Source organism: Canis aureus, chromosome X (genome assembly GCF_053574225.1).
Source record: "Canis aureus isolate CA01 chromosome X, VMU_Caureus_v.1.0, whole genome shotgun sequence".
NCBI classification, from domain to species: domain Eukaryota; kingdom Metazoa; phylum Chordata; class Mammalia; order Carnivora; family Canidae; genus Canis; species Canis aureus.
The window spans coordinates 53,480,962-53,500,154 of NC_135649.1; the positions used below are offsets into that span (position 1 = coordinate 53,480,962).

The 19,193-nt window shown below is 37.2% G+C and overlaps 1 protein-coding gene across 6 annotated transcripts in view; it reads right to left on the reverse strand.

Annotated features, from left to right (window-relative positions):
- DIAPH2 (diaphanous related formin 2) overlaps positions 1-19,193 on the reverse strand; it is a 1,055,757-nt gene that overhangs the window by 381,630 nt on the left and 654,934 nt on the right. The window contains exon 24 of one of the 6 annotated variants that reach the window (XM_077888177.1): positions 11,266-11,471. The exons of the other annotated variants lie outside the window; for them this stretch is intronic. Within the exon in view, the coding sequence (XP_077744303.1) occupies positions 11,281-11,471 (191 nt within the window). The 3' untranslated portion in view covers positions 11,266-11,280. Of the gene's footprint in view, positions 1-11,265; positions 11,472-19,193 lie in introns of those variants that run through there. 6 annotated transcript variants of the gene reach the window in all.

Sequence of the window (19,193 nt, forward strand, 5' to 3'; positions counted from 1 at the left end):
TAGCATTCATTATGTAGGTCTATCAATTTCCCACCAAATTCAAAACCACTTACTATTTCAGTATCAAATATGGTTGGATGCATAGAAGTTGCAGAATAGTATTTTTTAAGATATGATCGCAAGAAATTCTAACCATGACACATGACCTGATGTCATGTTGGTAATACTTACTGACAAAATATACTTAGCCCTGGACATCACATTTTCTTCCAAAAATAGATTTCTAGGACTTCAAACTCTACAAACATTATAAAACATTTCAATATTTGAAAAAAAGTTGCATTCAACCACAATTAACATTAATTTAGACAATGCAGTAAAACATACCTAGCAGAGTGCCCAGCACATAGAAAGTGCTGACTAAATGTCACTTGAATCTGATCTGGAATTTGAAAAATATGTCCTACTAAATCATTTTCCTATATACACATCTAAATTAGTCAATAATGGCATCATAAGACTTGTTTCCACACTATGCTAGATTTATCCTTTAAAAACTAAAACTTGATTTTGCTACCTTGCTACCACACGTCTTAAAATATTTTAATAATGCAGTTGTGCACTATGTTATGGCAGAAAAACATGTGGCCTTTGAAGTCAGATATACCTACTTGGAATTTTTTCTCCTAACTTATTGTGTGATTCTGGGCAAATCACTTAATCTTTGTGAACCTTAGTTTCCTGATCTGTGGAATGGGGAACATAACTCTAACCCCATAAGGTTGTCATGATAATTACAAAACATAACACAAAAAAACCTCTTATCATAAAAGTGGGTATATTATAAAAACTAGACACATGCTAGTTCATCATTATTATTACTATTCTTTGTTGTCTTCTTTTAGAATACAAGCAACTTTTAACCATTTCTTCCTGGAAATTCTAAACACAGTTTTTATTGTTATGACAGTTATACATGTACATAGTTTAAACAGCCAAATCATTCTATACGTCTAGTTATGGAAAAAAAAAAAAGCAATTTCTCCATCTCCACTTCTCACTTCCCAAAGGTACTTGATTTCTTTTGGCTGATTAAAAAAAGTTATCCTCTATATTGTTAAATAAAAAAGGTAATATTATCCTATCTCTTACTTTGTTTGTTGTCCCCACCAGCTTTATTGAGATATAATTGACACATATCATTATGCAAGTTTAAAGTGTATGATGTCTTGATTCGACATATTTATATATTGCAAACTGATTACCAGCATAGCATTAGTGGACACTTCTACCCCATTTCATAGTTACTTTTTTTTTTTTTTTGGTGAGAACATTTAAGATCTACTCTTTTAGTATCACTCAAGAATATAATACTGTATTAGCTATAATTACCATGTTGTACATTAACTCCTCAAACTTGTTAATGTTATCACTGGAAATTTTTACACTTTGACAGATATCTTTCCATTTCTCCCATACCCCACACCTCATAACTACCACTCTACTATCTGTTTCTATGGAATTCCCATTCTTCTTGGGGTAAACTCCTCTATGAAATTTTTCATGACATCTCTCTATGCAACCATGTTCATCAGGGATATTGGTCTATAATTCTCCTTTTTGGTGGGGTCTTTGTCTGGTTTTGGAATTAAGGTGATGCTGGCCTCATTGAATGAGTTTGGAAGTATCTCTTTCTATCTTGCTGAACAGCTTTAGTAGAATAGGTATGGTTTCTTCTTTAAACGTTTGATAGAATTCCCCTGGGAAGCCATCTGGCCCTGGACTTTTGTGTCGTGGGAGGTTTTTGATGACTGCTTCAATTTCCTCCCTGGTTATTGACCTGTTCAGGTTTTCTATTTCTTCCTGTTCCAGTTTTGGTAGTTTGTGGTTTTCCAGAATTGCGTCCTTTTCTTCTAGATTGCCTAATTTATTGGCGTATAGCTGTTCATGATATGTTTTTAAAATAGTTTGTATTTCCGTGGTGTTGGTGGTAATCCCTCCTTTCTCATTCATGATTTTATTAAATTGAGTTTTTCTTTCTTCTTTTTAATAAGGCTGGATAGTGGTTTATCTATCTTATTAATTCTTTCAAAGAACCAACTCCTGGTGCTGTTGATCTGTTCCAAAGTTATTCTGGTCTCTATTTCATTGAGTTCTGCTCGAATCTTTATTAACTCTTCTTCTGCCAGGTGAGGGTTTCATTTGCTGTTCCTTCTCCAGCTCCTTTAGGTGCAAGGTTCGCTTTTGTATTTGAGTTCTTTCCAGTTTTTGAATGGATGCTTATATTGCGATGTATTTCCCCCTCAGGACTGCTTTTGCTGCATCCCAAAGATTTTGAACGGTTGTATCTTCATTCTCATTAGTTTCCATGAATATTTTTAATTCTTCCTTAATTTCCGGGTTGACCCTTTCATATTTTAGCAGGATGGTCCTTAACCTCCACGTGTTTGAGGTCCTTCCAAACTTCTTCTTGCGATTTAGTTCTAGTTTCAAAGCATTATGGTCTGAAAATACGCAGGGGACAATCCCAATCTTTTAGTATCAGTTCAGACCTGATTTGAGACCCAGTATGTAGTCTCTTCTGGAGAAAGTTCCATGTGCACTTGAGAAGAATGTGTATTCAGTTGCATTTGGATGTAAAGTTCTGTAAATATCTGTGAAATCCATCTGGTCCAGTGTATCATTTCAAGCTCTCGTTTCTTTGGAGATGCTATGCTTAGAAGACATGTCGATTGTAGAAAGCGCTACATTCAAGTCACCAAGCATAAGTGTATTATTAGCTAAGTATTTCTTCACTTTGGTTATTAATTGATTGATATACTTGTCAGCTCCCACATTCGGGGCAAAAATATTGATGATTGTTAGGTCCTCTTGTTGGATAGATCCTTTAAGTATTATATAGTGTCCCTCTTCACCTCTTACTACAGTCTTTGGGATAAACTTTAGTTTATCCAATATAAGGATGGCTACCCCTGCTTTCTTTTGAGGACCATTTGAATGGTACATGGTCCTCCAACCTTTTATTTTCAGGCTATAGGTGTCCTTATGTCTCAAATGAGTCTCTTGTAGACAGCAAATAGATGGGTCTTGCTTTTTTATCCAGTCTGAAACCCTGTGCCTTTTGATGGGGTCATTAAGCCCATTCACGTTCAGAGTTACTATTGAAAGATATGAATTTAGTGTCATCATGATACCTATTCAGTCCCTGTTTTGTGTATTGTTCCCTTGGACTTCGTCTATTACAGAATCCCCCTTAGTATTTCTTGCAGAGCTGGCTTGGTGGTCAGATATTCCTTCAGTTTCTGCCTATCTTGGAAGCTCTTTATCTCTCCTTCTATTGTGAAGGAGAGCCTTGCTGGATAAAGTATTCTTGGCTGCAAGTTCTTCTCATTTAGGACCCTGAATATATCCTGCCACCCCTTTCTGCCCTGCCAGGTCTCTGTGGAGAGGTCTGCTGTTAATATAATATTTCTTCCCATAAAACTTAGAGATTTCTTGTCTCTTGCTGCTTTAAGGATTTTCTCTTTATCTTTGGTATTTGCAAGTTTCACAATTAAATGTCGAGGTGTTGAACAGTTTTTATTGATTTTAGGGGGGGATCTCTCTATTTCCTGGATATGAATGCCTGTTTCCCTCCCCAAATTAGGGAAGTTCTCAGCTATAATTTCTTCAAATACGTATTCTGGACCTCTGTTCCTTTCGGCGCCCTCGGGAACCCCAATTAAATGTAGATTTTTCCTTCTGAGGCTGTCATTTATTTCCCTTAACCTATCCTCAGGATCTTTTAATTGTTTTTCTTTTTTCCTCAGTTTTCCTCCTTGCATCAACTTGTCTTCTATGTCACTCACTCGTTCTTCCACCTCGTTAACCGTGGTCATTAGGACCTCCAGTTTGGATTGCATCTCTTTTAATTGATTTTTAATTTCTGCCTGATTAGATCTAAATTCTGCAGTCATGAAGTCTCTTGAGGCCTTTGTGCTTTTTTCTAGAGCCACCAGTAGCTTTATAATCGTGCTTCTGAATTGGCTTTCTGACATTGAATTGTAATCCAAATTTTGTGACTCTGTGGGAAGAGAGGACTGTTTCTGATTCTTTCTTCTGAGGTGAGTTTTTCCTTCTAGTCATTTTGCTCAGTGCAGAGTGGCCAAAAACAAGTTATACTGGGAAAAGGAGAAAAAGAGAGAAGAGAAAAAAGAAAAGAAAAAAAAAAGAAGAAGAAGAAAAAAACGAGAAAAGAAAAAAAAGGGCGTGGAGCAAACAGAAAATAAAAAACAAGGAGGAGTATCCTCTGATTCTATATACCATAAATCCCTCGACTTCCCCTGGAACTTTCCAGTGCTACTTGGTCAATAACTTGCCTTTCCTCTGCCTGTGTAGCTGGTCTTCTGGGGGAGGGGCCTGCTGTGTTGATTCTCACGTTTGAGCACCTGGGGGAGCTGCTCAGCCCCCTGCCTGTTGCAGGGCTCAGTGAAAGTTGTTTAACCTGTTTATCCTATGAAGCCACTGTGAGGCCCCAGGGGGAACAACAACAGTGGTGGCCAGCCCTCCAGCCCTGGAGTCAGCTCTTGCAGTAACTTCCACAGCTACCAGTCCGCAGGAGCCTAGATGCTCCAGGGGGCGGGGCCGCCCAGTGGCAGGAGCGTCCTTGCTGTCCTGTGCCCTCCCGGCCTCTGCCTGTCCCGGGGGGAGCACCGGATCCTGGGCTGTGTCCCCCGGCGCCCTGGGTTCTGGGGCCTGCACTGCTGGAATTGGGCTCCCGGGCCATGCAGCTCCCTTCGCCTGGAGCCGCCTCCGAGTCCAGCTGTGCACAGGCTGTAGCCCTTTAGGGAGCTCGGCTGCCGGAGTATGGCGCTCTCCCAGGGCGCACGTGCTCTGTTAGTGCCCCTGGGAGCCTGAGGGCATCCCCGCCCCTCCTGGGATCCTGCTTCACCTCGCTGCGAGCGCCTTTCCATCCAGGAAGATTGGTGAAGCTCCTGATTCTCCAGGATGGGGCTTTCCTGTCCTGGGGGCACTCGCAGTGGCCTTAGCCCGCCTACTTGCGGGGCCCCTCCCCCTTGGATGCCTTTTCTTTCTTTCTTCTTTTTTTCCATCTTCCTACCTTGATAGAAGCCCGAACTCTTCTCACTGTAGCATTCCAGCTGTTCTCTCATTAAATCTCAGGTCGAAATCGTAGGTTTTCAGGATGATTTGAAAGTTATCTAGGTAATCTGGTGGATACAGGTGACTTGGGGACCCTACTCTTCCACCATCCTGCCCCCTCCCCTGACATCTCTCTATATAGTAACTCCATTCTCAGTGCTCCTATTGTACTTTTGAATCTTCATGGATTTTTTTTTTTTTGCCATATTCTAATACTTTACATGGCTCCTTCTCTCAAGAGAAATTTAGTTCCTTAAAAGCAGAGTAAGACTTATAAAAATATCTTCCTGTTCTCAGCCTCTAACACTGTACCTGCAATTCAGTAAGTGTTTAATAAATTTTGTTTGAATTGAGACATCATTTCTCTCATTTATGCAATTAGCACACATGGCTTTTAAAGGGTTGACTACCTTGTACCACTGATGGCAGAGTTATAGGAACTCTCATACAATGCTAATAGAAAAAGAATAATAAGTTTTCTAGGAAAGAATTAGAAAAAGGCTTACAAATATTCATAATCTTTGACACAGTAATACTAGTTTTATAAGCTGTTTTTAAGAAAAAGCCTAAAAGAGAAACTAATATTTTGGACCATAGAAAATCATATAGTCTTATTTAAAATGGCATAAAAATTAAAGTCTAGATGACCAGTAATATGAGGATGATTAAGCAAAAATCTTTAGTGCAATGCAAGGAATAATTATATAAACAATAATGTGAAATTCATAAAAATTTTGTAATAACAGAATACTTGTGATTTCTTTGACATCAAGTGAAAAAAATATCCAAATTTATATACAGTATGATCATAACTTTGTAATGTATTTTGTTTTAATAACCTTTTTCTAGATGAAAAGCAACGTCCTAACTTTGAATGATACCTCTATATCACTCACATTTTCATTCTGTGTTTTATTTATTTTTTTCATTTTCACACATTTATTAGGCACCTACTGCACACCATGGTAGAAGATCAAGGTAGAGAACATAATAATCCTCAGGGCAGCTGTTGGTCCTCATCCTATGAGCTCACAGATTAGATGTAGTAGGAGCAAACATGGTACTGACAGAAAAAAGAACAGAGATTGATAGGGGCTGTGATGCTAGTGAAAGTTGGATGGTAGGGGGCTCCCTGCAGGTGGGAAGCCAGGGTGAATGTAAGGAAGACTTAAAGGAGAGAAAGCACAGCAGTAGGTGCAGGTCTTCAGGCAGCTGTGTGCCAAATAGCATCTGGGACATTTGGGGAAAATGTAGGTGGTCAAGGCCGAACTTAGAGGGTGGGTTGTACTCCAAGGTAGCCACTGGAGGCTTGGATCAGAACAGTATGGGGATCCCTGGGTAGCGCAGCAGTTTGGCGCCTGCCTTTGGCCCGGGGCGTGATCCTGGAGAACTGGGATCGAATCCCACGTCGGGCTCCCGGTGCACGGAGCCTGCTTCTCCCTCTGCCTGTGTCTCTGCCTCTCTCTCTCTCCCTCTCTCTCTCTCTCTCTCTGTGACTATCATAAATAAATAAAAATTAAAAAAAAAAAGAACAGTATGGCCAATGGCCAATGGCCTCTAGCCACTACATGGGGGACTCACTGGTGGAGTGGGGGCCTCTGTAGGGAGCAGGCAGATGATAGGACTTTTCCCTTTTCTGGCTCCCAGTGTCCCTCCTCCTGACAGTACAGACGATCCTTAAATACAGAGCATTTATTTAAGGACTCCTGGGTGGCTCAGCAGTTGAGCGTTGGCTCAGGGCATGATCCCGGGGTCAGGGATTGAGTCCTACATCAGGCTCCTTGCGGGGAACCTGGTTCTCCCTCTGCTTATGTCTCTGACTCTCTCTCTCTGTCTCTTATAAATAAATAAATAAATAAATAAATAAATAAATAAATAAATCTTTTAAAAGATAAAAAAAAATTATTTATTTGAGAGAGAAAAGAGAGAGAATGAGCACAAGCAGGGGGATGGCAGAGGGAAAAGCAGATTCCCTGCTGAGTGCTGAGTCCTGGGGGGCGTGATCCCAGGACCCTGAGATCACGATCTAAGCTGAAGTCAGATGCATAACTGAATGAGCCACCCAGGTGTCCCTAACTCACTGTTTTCATATAGACCTTAGCTGAGAATGATGTTCACATTAAGTGGCTGAAGAAAAATTTTAAAAAATGTTTGTGACACATAAAAGTTGCATTTTTAAGTGGCTGAAAAAAATGAAAGAAATTTGTGACACATAGAAGTTGTGTGAAATTCAAATTTCACTGTCCATAAGTAAAATTTTATTGGAACATGACCATTTACACATTGCCTATAGCTGTTTTTCACCACCCCTTATGACCGGGATTCTATGTGGTCTGCAAAGCCTAAAATATTTAATATCTACCTCTTTGGGAAGAGTTTGCTAAACTGTGTTCTATTTTTGTTATTATTATATAATTGACATAACACTGCATTAGTTTTGGGTATATAACATAATGATTGGATATATGTATATATTATTAAATGATTACAACAATAAATTTAGTCAATACCTATTACCCTATAGTTACAATTTTTTTGCATGTGATGAGAACTTTTGTAATTTGCTCTCTTAGCAACTATAGTCACCATGCTGTACATTATATCTCCAGGACTTATTTATCTTATAGGTGAAAGTTTGTACCCTTTGACAACCTCACTTATTTCTTGTACCTTGCCCCCCACTACCTCTGGCAACCAGCCCATGCTCTAGATTAATACAAATGTATTCTTGGGACATCAGAAAGAACACCGGCAATTTCCTAGTCCAGTTCTCTTGAGGATATGGAATCAGAGAAAAATCAAGAGTGATTGTGCATGTATACACAGGTCACTGGATTTGTTTCCTCTACTATCACAATGCAACTCTATCTCTTTACAATGTCTGGTTCTCTTCCTCAGGGGATAAAATGCATATTATGAATTCCACAAGGTGAAGTTGATGATATATGTTTATTCTGCCAGATGCATCAACAGAACAATTTAATAGCACTAGAGAAGTATTTTTTATACAGTTAGTACAATACCACAGACAGTTAGGACCAAGGTACCACTGGGAAAATGTGTTTTAAAAATCTTCACATTAAGTGAATAAAATATAAAATAGATGCATGCAGAAACTCAAAGCTAGGTCCTGTAAGCCAGTCGGTATAAAAGGAAAAATTAACCATTATAAAGCAATACAAAACTTAATCTTGTGGCCAAATGATCACTTCTAAGAATAAAAGAGCGATCCAAATCAAATTCACCAACATGATACCTTATACTTCCTTTCAGACTTTTTCGAGATCTAATCATTCAACAAGATGTCTCTTAAATAATTGAACTATTTGTAGTTAACATGGACGTTATAACGATACTCCAATACATTTCAGAATGTTTCCAAGTCACACATCCCAGTGTTACACACACACACACACACACACACACACCCTCATGTAATTCTCATAATCACCCTATGAAATATATCCTGTTATTATCTCTACTTGCACATGAAAAATCTGAGGCAAAGAGAGATGAAATAATTTCCTCAAGGTCATATATCAAGTAAGTGGCAGAGTTTTAGTATTTGAAGTTCTATAGTCCAATCTGTGCTCTTACCAATATGCTCTACTTTCTCTCAGGAATCAGGAAAAGCAAGTTTTAGTTCAGCAGCATTTCCAAGTATGGAAAGCATAAGCTAAACCTGGTATGTAAAGTTCTTTTATGTCCTTAATTTAACACACACTTATTTTCTGCTAATGGCATAATATTGCCACCAAAAAGGACAAGGACCTAGGAGAGGAACAAAGCATGGTCCTCACCTTCATGGAGCTTGTAATTTTGTAGAGACACTAAAACAAGTACATACAAGGATTCATGAACTGATGACAGTATCAGATTGTAACACACTACAGAGCAGGAAGTAAGAAAATTTGTAAAGTAAAGCAAGGTGATATATTCCTTGAGATATGTGACTGGACAGTTTCCATCTTCTCAGTCAAGAATGAGGAAACATGATCTTCTGGGTATATGGAGGATAGGCTCAGAAGCTAAAAACAAAAACAAATTCCCAAACCCCAAAACCAACCAACCAACCACTAAACAAACAAAACAACCCCCACAGTTTGGAACTGCTGTTGTGGGGGTTGGGGGTGGAAAGAGGGATTGGAATTAAATGGAAAGCTATCCCAACTTCATTAGGAACCTATGGTTAGAAATCATGGGATTGGAGACCCCATTAGGTGGGCTGTGTGATTTTGTCATCTTTGCAGGACTTGGGATTGAAATCGAGTGACAGAAATAGCAAGGTGAGACTGACAAAGGCTAAAGGAGGGGGGTTTGGGGGAAAGTATGGGGACTCTACAGTGCTAGACAGTGTGTGCTTGAAATGTACATATTACGTTACATGATGAATACACCCAGAGGGTAACTAATTATGTTGGAAGAAAAATGAAAGGATAAGGAAAAGTATAGGTAAAGTCATAATGAGATCAACAGACTCATTATGAGTCTTATATTGAGGTTTGAGAGACAAGGATTATGTAAGGATGATTGTGGATATAAAGGTACATTTCAAAGCTTGAGATCCTGGAGATAGCCATATTCTGTGTGATGACAAAGTCTATTACTTGTATGCTTATGAGAGAGCTGAAATGGGGAGAAAAATTCATACAGATGGAATCAAAGCCAAGGAACTTTGAAACCAAATTGTATAATGAGACTCATCTTCAATGGTGGAGTCAACATTTATCTCCTATTTTCTGCTAAGTAAACATTTATTTCTCAGTTTTGTATTTTTCTTTCCTTGAGGATGTTTCATTTTGCTTCTTGTTTTTTTTTTTTAAGATTTTATTTATTTATTCATGAGAGACATCTACACACACACACACACACACAGAGGGAGAGGGAGAGAGAGAGAGACAGAGAGGCAGAGACACAGGCAGAGGGAGAAGCAGGCTCCATGCAGGGAGCCCAATGTGGGACTGATCTGGGGTCTCCAGGATCAGGCCCTTGGCTGAAGGCGGCGCTAAACCACTGAACCACCCAGGCTGCCCGTGCTTCTTGTTTTGATGAGGAGTTATGTTTAGAAGGGAGAAGTCTGAGGAAAAGGGTATGATTAGCAAAAGGTGAAAATCAGATTTTGCAGAACGATATTTTATTATCTCTCTGGGGGAATGCAGATTGACAAAAACTGTTTTGGTTCATAGAATGACATTCACACAAACATCTTGAATAATTTTGTTTTCCATATTTTCAAAGTAGATAATATAAAAATAATTGGTAATTCTTTCAAAATGAGAATGGAGAGTTACTGTAAAAATGTTTTTTAGTTATTTAAATTACACTGAATTTCTAAGTTTTATAGACACACTGCAATATTTTTAAACATGGTGCTATCAACTTGAAGCTTTTTTCTTTTCTTTCTTTAAACATTTTTTATAAAGTGTCATAGAGCTATAGTGAGTTATTACCTTTTATTTTTAAAGATTTTATTTTTATTTATTCATGAGAGAGAATTCTGCAGAGACATGGGAAGAGGGAGAAGCGGCTCCCTGTGGGGAGCCTGATGCAGGACTTGATCCCAGGGCCCCAGGATCACAACCTGAGCTCAAGGCAGATGCTCAACCACTGAGCCACCCAGGTGCCCTGTAGGGAGTTATTCTTAATTATATACATACTGTTTAGTTATTGTATGCATTTTTAAGTGGCCGCAGTTTTCAGACATGAATACATAACAGTAAAAAAAAATAAAACAGTACATCCAGATGTTAAGAAATTAGTGAAGTATTCCCTAAGTGCAATCCACATATGTTTTATAAGCTAATTAACTCGCCTGGGCCTCTGGACAGTACCAATAAGAATCAGTTTAAAAGTAATTTACTCAAAAAGCCTGAAATAATTAATATGCCTCAAAATGTGTTCAAATATGTCCAAAAGTCACTTTAGACCCCTGACCTACTGTATGGGATAATACCTAAATGGGTTTATACTCAGTAAAATAGAAAATAAATTTATCATGGGCCTTTAAGATATGCTTTGATGAAACTTTAAAGTTTTACTTACAGGAGTCTTTAGGGAATGTATAATAAATCTGGGACAGCACAATAATAACAAAAAGAAACTTGCTCTTGGAATCATAAGACCTGGATCCCACTTATTTTTCATATGACTTTTGACAACACATTTAAACAGCTCTTTTTTTTTAAGATTTTATTTATTTATTCATGAGAGACACACAGAGAGAGGCAGGAGGCAGGCAGAGACACAGGCAGAGGGAGAAGCAGGCTCCATGCAGAGAGCCCAATATGGGACTCGATGTGGGGTCTTCAGGATCAGGCCCTTGGCTGAAGGCAGTGCTAAACCGCTGAGCCACCCAGGCTGCCCTAAACAACTTTTTAAGGCAGTTTTCTTGCCTGTAAAACAAGAACAACACCAGCTGCCTTGCTGATCTTATAGAGTGGAAATAAAGATGCAAATGAGTTGTGAAACTCTTTGTAAACAGTGCAACATTAAAAAAAAAAAAAATTTGAGTTGAAATGTTGCCATAGAGAAATTGTACTTGACAGCCAGATAGGAACAAAACAGCTCCCTGACTCTTAATCGTAAATTTCTATGTATAAAGGTAATATTCAGAAACCAAGGTACAGGGATCCCTGGGTGGCGCAGCGGTTTGGCGCCTGCCTTTGGCCCGGGGCGCGATCCTGGAAACCCAGGATCGAGTCCCACGTCGGGCTCCCGGTGCATGGAGCCTGCTTCTCCCTCTGCCTGTGTCTCTGCCCTACCCCCCTCTCTCTTTGTGACTATCATAAAAAAAAAAAAAAAAAAAAAAAAAAAAAAATTAAAAAAAAAAAAGAAACCAAGGTACAGTACATGGGATATATTTTTTCATAGGAAACTTATCAGGAATGACTCTATTTTTTTAAAGATTTATTTATTTATTTATTTATTCATGAGAGACAGAAGCAGAGACATAGGCAGAGGGAGAAACAGGCCCCCCGTGGGGTGCCCAATGTGGAACTCGATCCTGGGACCCGGGATCACGCCCTGAGTAGAAGGCAGACACTCAGCTCAACCACTGAGCCACCCAGGTATCCCAGGAATGGCTCTATTCTATAGCAGGGATACTCTATTTATTAGAATTCTATCAATTCATAAAAAATAATTAGGTTAATTTTAGGACCACAGTATATAACATTTATTTTCTTGTTTTTTTCCCCCATTTCATTTAATTCCCAATTAGTTGCCATACAGTGTAACATTAGTATCAGGCATAGAATCTTGTGATTCATCACTTATATACAACACCAAGTGCTCATCAAAACAACTGCCTTCCTTAATCTCCATCACCCATTTAACCTATCCCTCTGTCTCCCTCCCCTCCAGTAACCCTGAGTTACTAATTATAGAGTTTGTCCTCTATAATTAAGAGTCTGTTTTATGGTTTGCCTCTCCCTTTTCTTCCCTATGTTCATTTTTCATTTCTTAAATTATATATATGAGTGAAATCATATGGTACTTGTCTTTCTATGATTGACTTATTTTGCTTAGCTAACACAGTCTAGCTCCATCCACATCATGGCAAATTGTAAGATCTCATTCTTATTTATGGCTGAGGAATATTCTCTTGTATATATGTACCATTACTTCTTTATCCACCCATCAGTTGAAGGACATTTGGGCTCTTTCCATAGTTTGGCTATTGTTGATAATGTTGCTATAAACATTGGGGTGCACGTGCTCCTTAGTATTTTTGTGACCTTTGGGTAAATACCTAGTAGTGCAATTGCTGGGTCATAGGACAGCCCTATTTTTAACTTTTTGAAGAACCTCCAGAAAGTTTTCCAGAGTGGCTGCACCAGATTGCATTCCCACCAACAATGTAAGAGTGTTCACCATTCTTTACATCCTCATCAACACCTGTTGTGTCCTCTGTTGCTAATTTTAGCTATTCTGACCGTTGTCAAGTGGTATCTCATCATGGTTTTGATTTATATTTCCCGGATGATGAGTGATACTGAACATCTTTTCATATGTCTGTTAGCTATCTGCATGTCTTCTTTGAAAAATGTCTATTCATGTCTTCTGCTCATTTTGTAACTGGATTATTGATTTTGTGGGTATTGAGTTGAATCAATTCCTTATATATATTTTGTACATTAAGCCTTTATCAGATATGTCACTTGCCAATATCTTCTTCAATTCCAAAGGTTGCCTTTTAGTTTTGTTCATTGTTTCCTTGGTTGTGCAGAAGGTTTTTTTGTTTTTTTGTTTTTTGTTTTGTTTTGTTTTGTTGTTTTATCTTGATGAAGTCCCTATAGTTCATTTTTGCTTTTGTTTCTCTTGCCCCAGGAGACATACCTAGAAAGAAGTTGCTATGGCCCATATCAATGCCTGTGTTCTCCTCGAGGACTTTAATGGTTTCCTTTCTCACATTTATGCCTTTAATCCATTTTAATTGTATTTTGTATATGGTGTAAGAAAGTGGTCCAGTTTCATTCTTTTGCACATGCCTTTTCACTTTTTCCAAAACCATTTGTTCATGAGACTGTCTTTTTTCCATTGGATATTCTTTCCTGCTTTGTTGAAGATCAATTCACCATCTGGCCGTGGGTTCATTTATGAGATTTCTATTTTGTTTCACGGATCTAGGTGACTGTTTTTGTTCCACTAGTATACTGTCTTGATCACTACAGCTTTGTAATATAACTTAAAGTCTGGAATTGTGATGCCTTCAGCTTTGCTTTTCTTTTTCAAGCCTGATGTGGTTATTGGGGTCTTTTGTGGTTCTATACAAATTTTAGGATTGTTTGTTCTAATTCTGTGAAAAATTCTGATAGGGATTGCATTAAATGTGCCAATTGCTTTAGGTAGTATAGATATTTTAACAATATTTGTTCTTCTAATCCATGAGCATGGAATGTCTTTCCATTTCTTGTGTCATTATCAATTTCTTTCATCAGTGATTTATAGTTTTCAGAGTATAGATCTTTTACGTCTTTGGTTAGGTTTGTTCCTAGGCATCTTATTGTTTTTGGTACAAATGTAAATGAGGTCAATTCCTTGATTTCTTTTTCTGCTGCTTCATTATTGTTATATAGAAATGCAACAGATTTCATATTGATTTTGTATCTTGTGACTTTATTAAATTCGTGTATCAGTTCTAGCAATTTTTTGATGGAACATTTCTAGGTACCTTTATTGTATCTGTGAAGATTTCCTAGCCTTTATATGAAAAGCAATGACTACCTAACATATGGAAAATTATCTGAGGTCAATACTTTAATGCTGCTTCAACTCCAAATACAAACCTCTTTCATTGTAAGATCAATATAACCAAACTTTCATTTGCTGCCTTCTATGCTTCTTCTTACCATCAAGATAGGGACATTCTCAAAACCCTCTGATCTTTTCTCTATAAACTTTTTATCTTAATACATTATTTTATAGAAAAGCTTTATTTTATATAAGCTGAGGATCCCCAAATTTCTATATCTAAGCCCTGTCCACTTATTTGAGGAACTGTCTTCTCTTTTCCCATATCAATTAAACACATCCAATTGGGTGCTCCATGTCCTTATACACAACATATCCAAACCTCAGCAACCACTCTTCCCCTAGAAACCAAAATCTATTTCTTATTATCCTGTTTTCCCCAATGGTACCACCATTTTTTCAGCTGCCATTGCTTAAAACCATAGTTAGTTTTTACTCTTTATCCTTTTTATTAACAACATCCAGCCAGTCACCAATTCTTATCAATAGTTATTGCTCAAAATGCCTTTTAGCATTATCTTTGCCTTCTTCACAGCATCTGCCACTCTTCTGAAGGTCACATCACCTAAACTACTACAACTGGTCCTCATGCTTTCAGTGAGTCCCAAATGCCCCTGGGATCATGGAGGAGTGTCTGTAAACACTGATGTCACTATATTACACCCTGATATTAAAAATTAAAATTAAATCCTTCAATTACATTTCAAGCCCACCAAACTACTCTAGGTTACAGAATGTAATTGGAAACTAATGAATATGACTAATATGCTGAACACAAACCAGGAGGTCTTTAAGAATGCATTACAGTAATATGAATTAATAGGAGACTATAATTCTATTCCAAATATTATAATTCTATTCCACTATTCAAATCTTCATGGTGGATGTAAAATGAAATAGTTTTTGTAAACTTTATAGACCAGCTTTACTGTCTCTGGGAATTAAAATTGTATTAGCATTCTTTTGGTGAACATGTGGACTCTACTACACATAAACAGACAATAATTGAATCTATGTTATGCTATTTCTCTCTGTGGTGTAGGTTAAAAGCTACAATTTTAATCAATTCTTTAAACATGCAAATCACATTTCATGCAGAGATCTTTCATTGATCTCGCAAAGACCAGCTATCAGCTACATTTTTAGCATGACATATGGGGAGAAATCTCAATTTTGCCAAGATAATCTTGTTTTATTGCATTTCTACAGTTTTCTCTTTGCAAATTGTTACTAGTGTCACACTTTAATGAGTAGCAAAGTACAGATATTCTAATTTTGAGATTTTATTCATTTGGGGGGAAGGAGTTTTATTGCTTTTCAGAAGTAGAAAAAACTATGTCTTATGTACATAATTGTATACTGCTTATTTTCTTTTCTCCATTAGCAGAATATTGCTGCCTAATTAAGGGTATGAGCTTAGGGAAAAAAAAAGTAAGCATACACTAATGAGTAATACTAGGGCAATGAGCAAAGTTGGAAAACACTATTTTTTTGCTTGTCTTACATCAACAGACTTCATTTTCTACATGAATTCTCTCCTCACAAAAACAGTATTTTTAAATTTTCTACCCTAAAAACAGAATCTAGCATATGACTCCAATCGTTTTAGGACTCAGGATCTCATATTACTTGTAGTCAAACGTTTAAGTATTAGGCAGAAAACTATCATATTCCTCCCAAAGATTTGCTCCATGAATTTTCTAATATAAATGCAAGGGCAAGATCTTATAAATAATTTAAGGATTTAAGCATTTGTCTAGGGATAACTTGAACTTTTAAAAACGGGATCTCAATTTTGCACAGTTTTATTCAAGTATGCCTTATATTCACTAACCTGAATGTAACAAATGGGTTTGACTTTCTGATTATTGCCTCCTCTAAGATCTAAGAATCTCCTTACTTTGCTCTAGTATTCACTATCACATGTAACTTTTACTTTGCCAGAGTTGTAATAAACTAAGGTCTGTTTGAAATAAGTCTTCAAAAATTTTCTCTTAGAGTCAAACTGATTCATTCCTTTCCAATCATTTTAGCAGGGTAATTATTTCACGTTATCTTCTTGAAGTTAAGGGGTAATTTTTATACTTCTCACTGAGACTAGCATAATACCTCATACTTAGTAAGAACAAAAAATAGTGGGTGAAATGAATAAACGAATAAATAAGTAGTGGGCGAAATGAATGTTACTATCCATTTTTAGCTAAGAAAAAACTACATCAGGTCCTAAGGAATAAGCAGACAATATGGGGAAGCACCTCTATGTTCTTCATATAGCATGCTGACCCACATTGCTTCAGTGAGTTTTCTAAGTCATATTTTTCTTAGTGGCATGAATAGACAAGGTATTTTGTTAATGCTTGACTGTATGAATGAATGGTGAATGAATAAATGACATATAAGTTTTAGTATTAAATTATTTTCTGTATTGTTATGGCATACTTTATACATTAAATGTGACTATTAGAATGAACGCACACACATGGGCACAAATTTCTACTGATTAATGTCTTCGAGGGAATTTTCAATATAAATGTAATGGTTGAATCACTGGAAACTGCCATTTTTGTTGGCCAACATATCTATGCCAAGGTATGGATGATGGAATGAGTTCTAATTCAATTTTAAGAAGCTAAAATCTTTTGACTTCACTGACCACCTGAATACTGACATTGCATGCTTTTAATCATATGTTCATTCTGTATCCTTCAAAAAAAGTCTGGGCATATTTTTATTATGTAATTCCTAACATAACATTTATTTTTGTAGTCTTACATTTTATTAAATATTCTCCAATTTACAGTGACAAGAGCATTCAATTGATAATACCTATAGGCTTCCAAGTCTTCCTGAGCCATTCTTTTTTTCAACTATTAAAAGATGTAAACATTCTGGGGTTGGACCATAATTATGTATTTTAGCTCTTCCTTCGCTTAGTTCTTAGAAAATGTATAATCTGCCTGGTAAAATCTAAGCATTTGGGTTTCATATTGTTTCTTAAGTGTTTTTTTTTTTATCTGTAAATCTCCTTAATAAGAATGTTAAGTTCCTCTAGAGCAGACCCATCACCTTTTTCTCACCAAATGTATTATACTCAGTCCTCATTAAAAGTTCTTCCTATTTATCTCTGATGCTAGATATGAGATTGCCAATAAAATTATGCTCAAGCCACCACGAGATTCTCCTCTGCAAATGGTCTGTATGTTACTAGTAACATGATATTCACAAGAGAGAATCAAGAAAGACATCTTCAGGTTTGTTTGTTTAAAAAAAACCTTAACTGGGTAAAATGACAATAGACTATGGGAGTTGAGTTTGTCCTATAAGGAATAAAGTATCTTCAAGGTATAAACACACATGGCCCATTTTTATACTGCAGAAGTAGAGAAAATATAGACTATAAAGTTGCCATTTCTAGTGAATATGAGTGAGTAGTAATAAAGTTTTCAATACACTAGACATGACTGGGAAGATAATTAGAAAATCAGGAAAGGCCAATTAATCAGAGTTCAGTTAAAGTAGGTGTTCATAAAACATGATATGTATCTTAAATATGTATATTTTAACTGCAAATGTAAATAATATTCATTTGACAATATATTTTTTTAAGATTTTGTTTATTTGACAGAGAGGTGGGGAGGGAGAGAGAGAGAACACAAGCAGGGGGATCAGCATAAGGCGAGGGAGAAGCAGGCTCTCTACTGAGCAGGGAGCCTGATGCTGGGCTTGATCCCAAGACCCTGGGATCATGACCTGAGCCAAAGGCAGATACTTAACCAAATGAGCCACCAGGCACCCCATCATTTGTCAATCGTTTTGATATAGAACTAAAGTATTCTCCTTGAGTTAGAGTACTCTGATTGCTTCTCTGCAGAGGTCCACTTGCATATACACCACATCTAAATCAGTTTCTAGACTAGTTTCTAGAGCTTAAATATATTCATGAAGCAATGTGAGTTCAAAGTATTTTAGAGTTGGCTTCTATCTTTTAAGTCTGTTTGCCCACACCTGATTAGATAGCACATTTAAGCTGACTATCAAGCATTTCCAAAGCATCCAACAAAGTTTTCATAAAAAAATGGTGTATCTTTAAAAAAAAACAGTTTCTTGGTTTTACATAACATTTGACTGAAGGACATAATTTTTTTAAATATTTTTTTTTATTTGTTCATGAGAGACACAGAGAGAGGGGCAGAGACATAGGCAGAGGGAGAAGCATGATCCCTGTGGGGAGCCTGATGCAAGACTTGATCCCAGAACCCCGGGATCATGAACTGAGCCAAAGGCAGACGCTCCACTACTGAGCCACTCAGGGGTTCCAATTGAAGGACATATTTGCACCAAGCACAAGTGGCATATTATAGGAGGTTTGGAATATAATCACTATATATTCATGGTAAGCCAAGATCTCAAGATCTCAAATGTTAAGAACAGATGTGCCAAGGTATACTTTGAGGATACCTTACTAGCTGCAAGCACTCAGAATATTTCAGGCATCAGTCAACACCTTACATCTAGTAAAGTGTAAGCACTGATTTCTCAGACAACTTAGTTACGAGGAGGTGGGCTAAGAGAATCTCTACCATAAAGATGATAGAAATGACAGAGACTCCACGAAGAGATGCATCCTTTATGAATCCCTTACTGAGATCATTTTCAATTCCTAGAATATTCCAGTATTTAAATTGGGAATTTTATAAGGAAAATATTTTCTAAAATTAATGACTCATGTAAGGATTAAGATGCCACTGTTGTTGGAGCTCATCTAATCTTAGAAACTCTATCCCTCTATCAAATAATATAATAGGAGACAACACAGCATATTTCCCTCAAAAGACATTAAGGCAAATAATAATTCAGCTAGA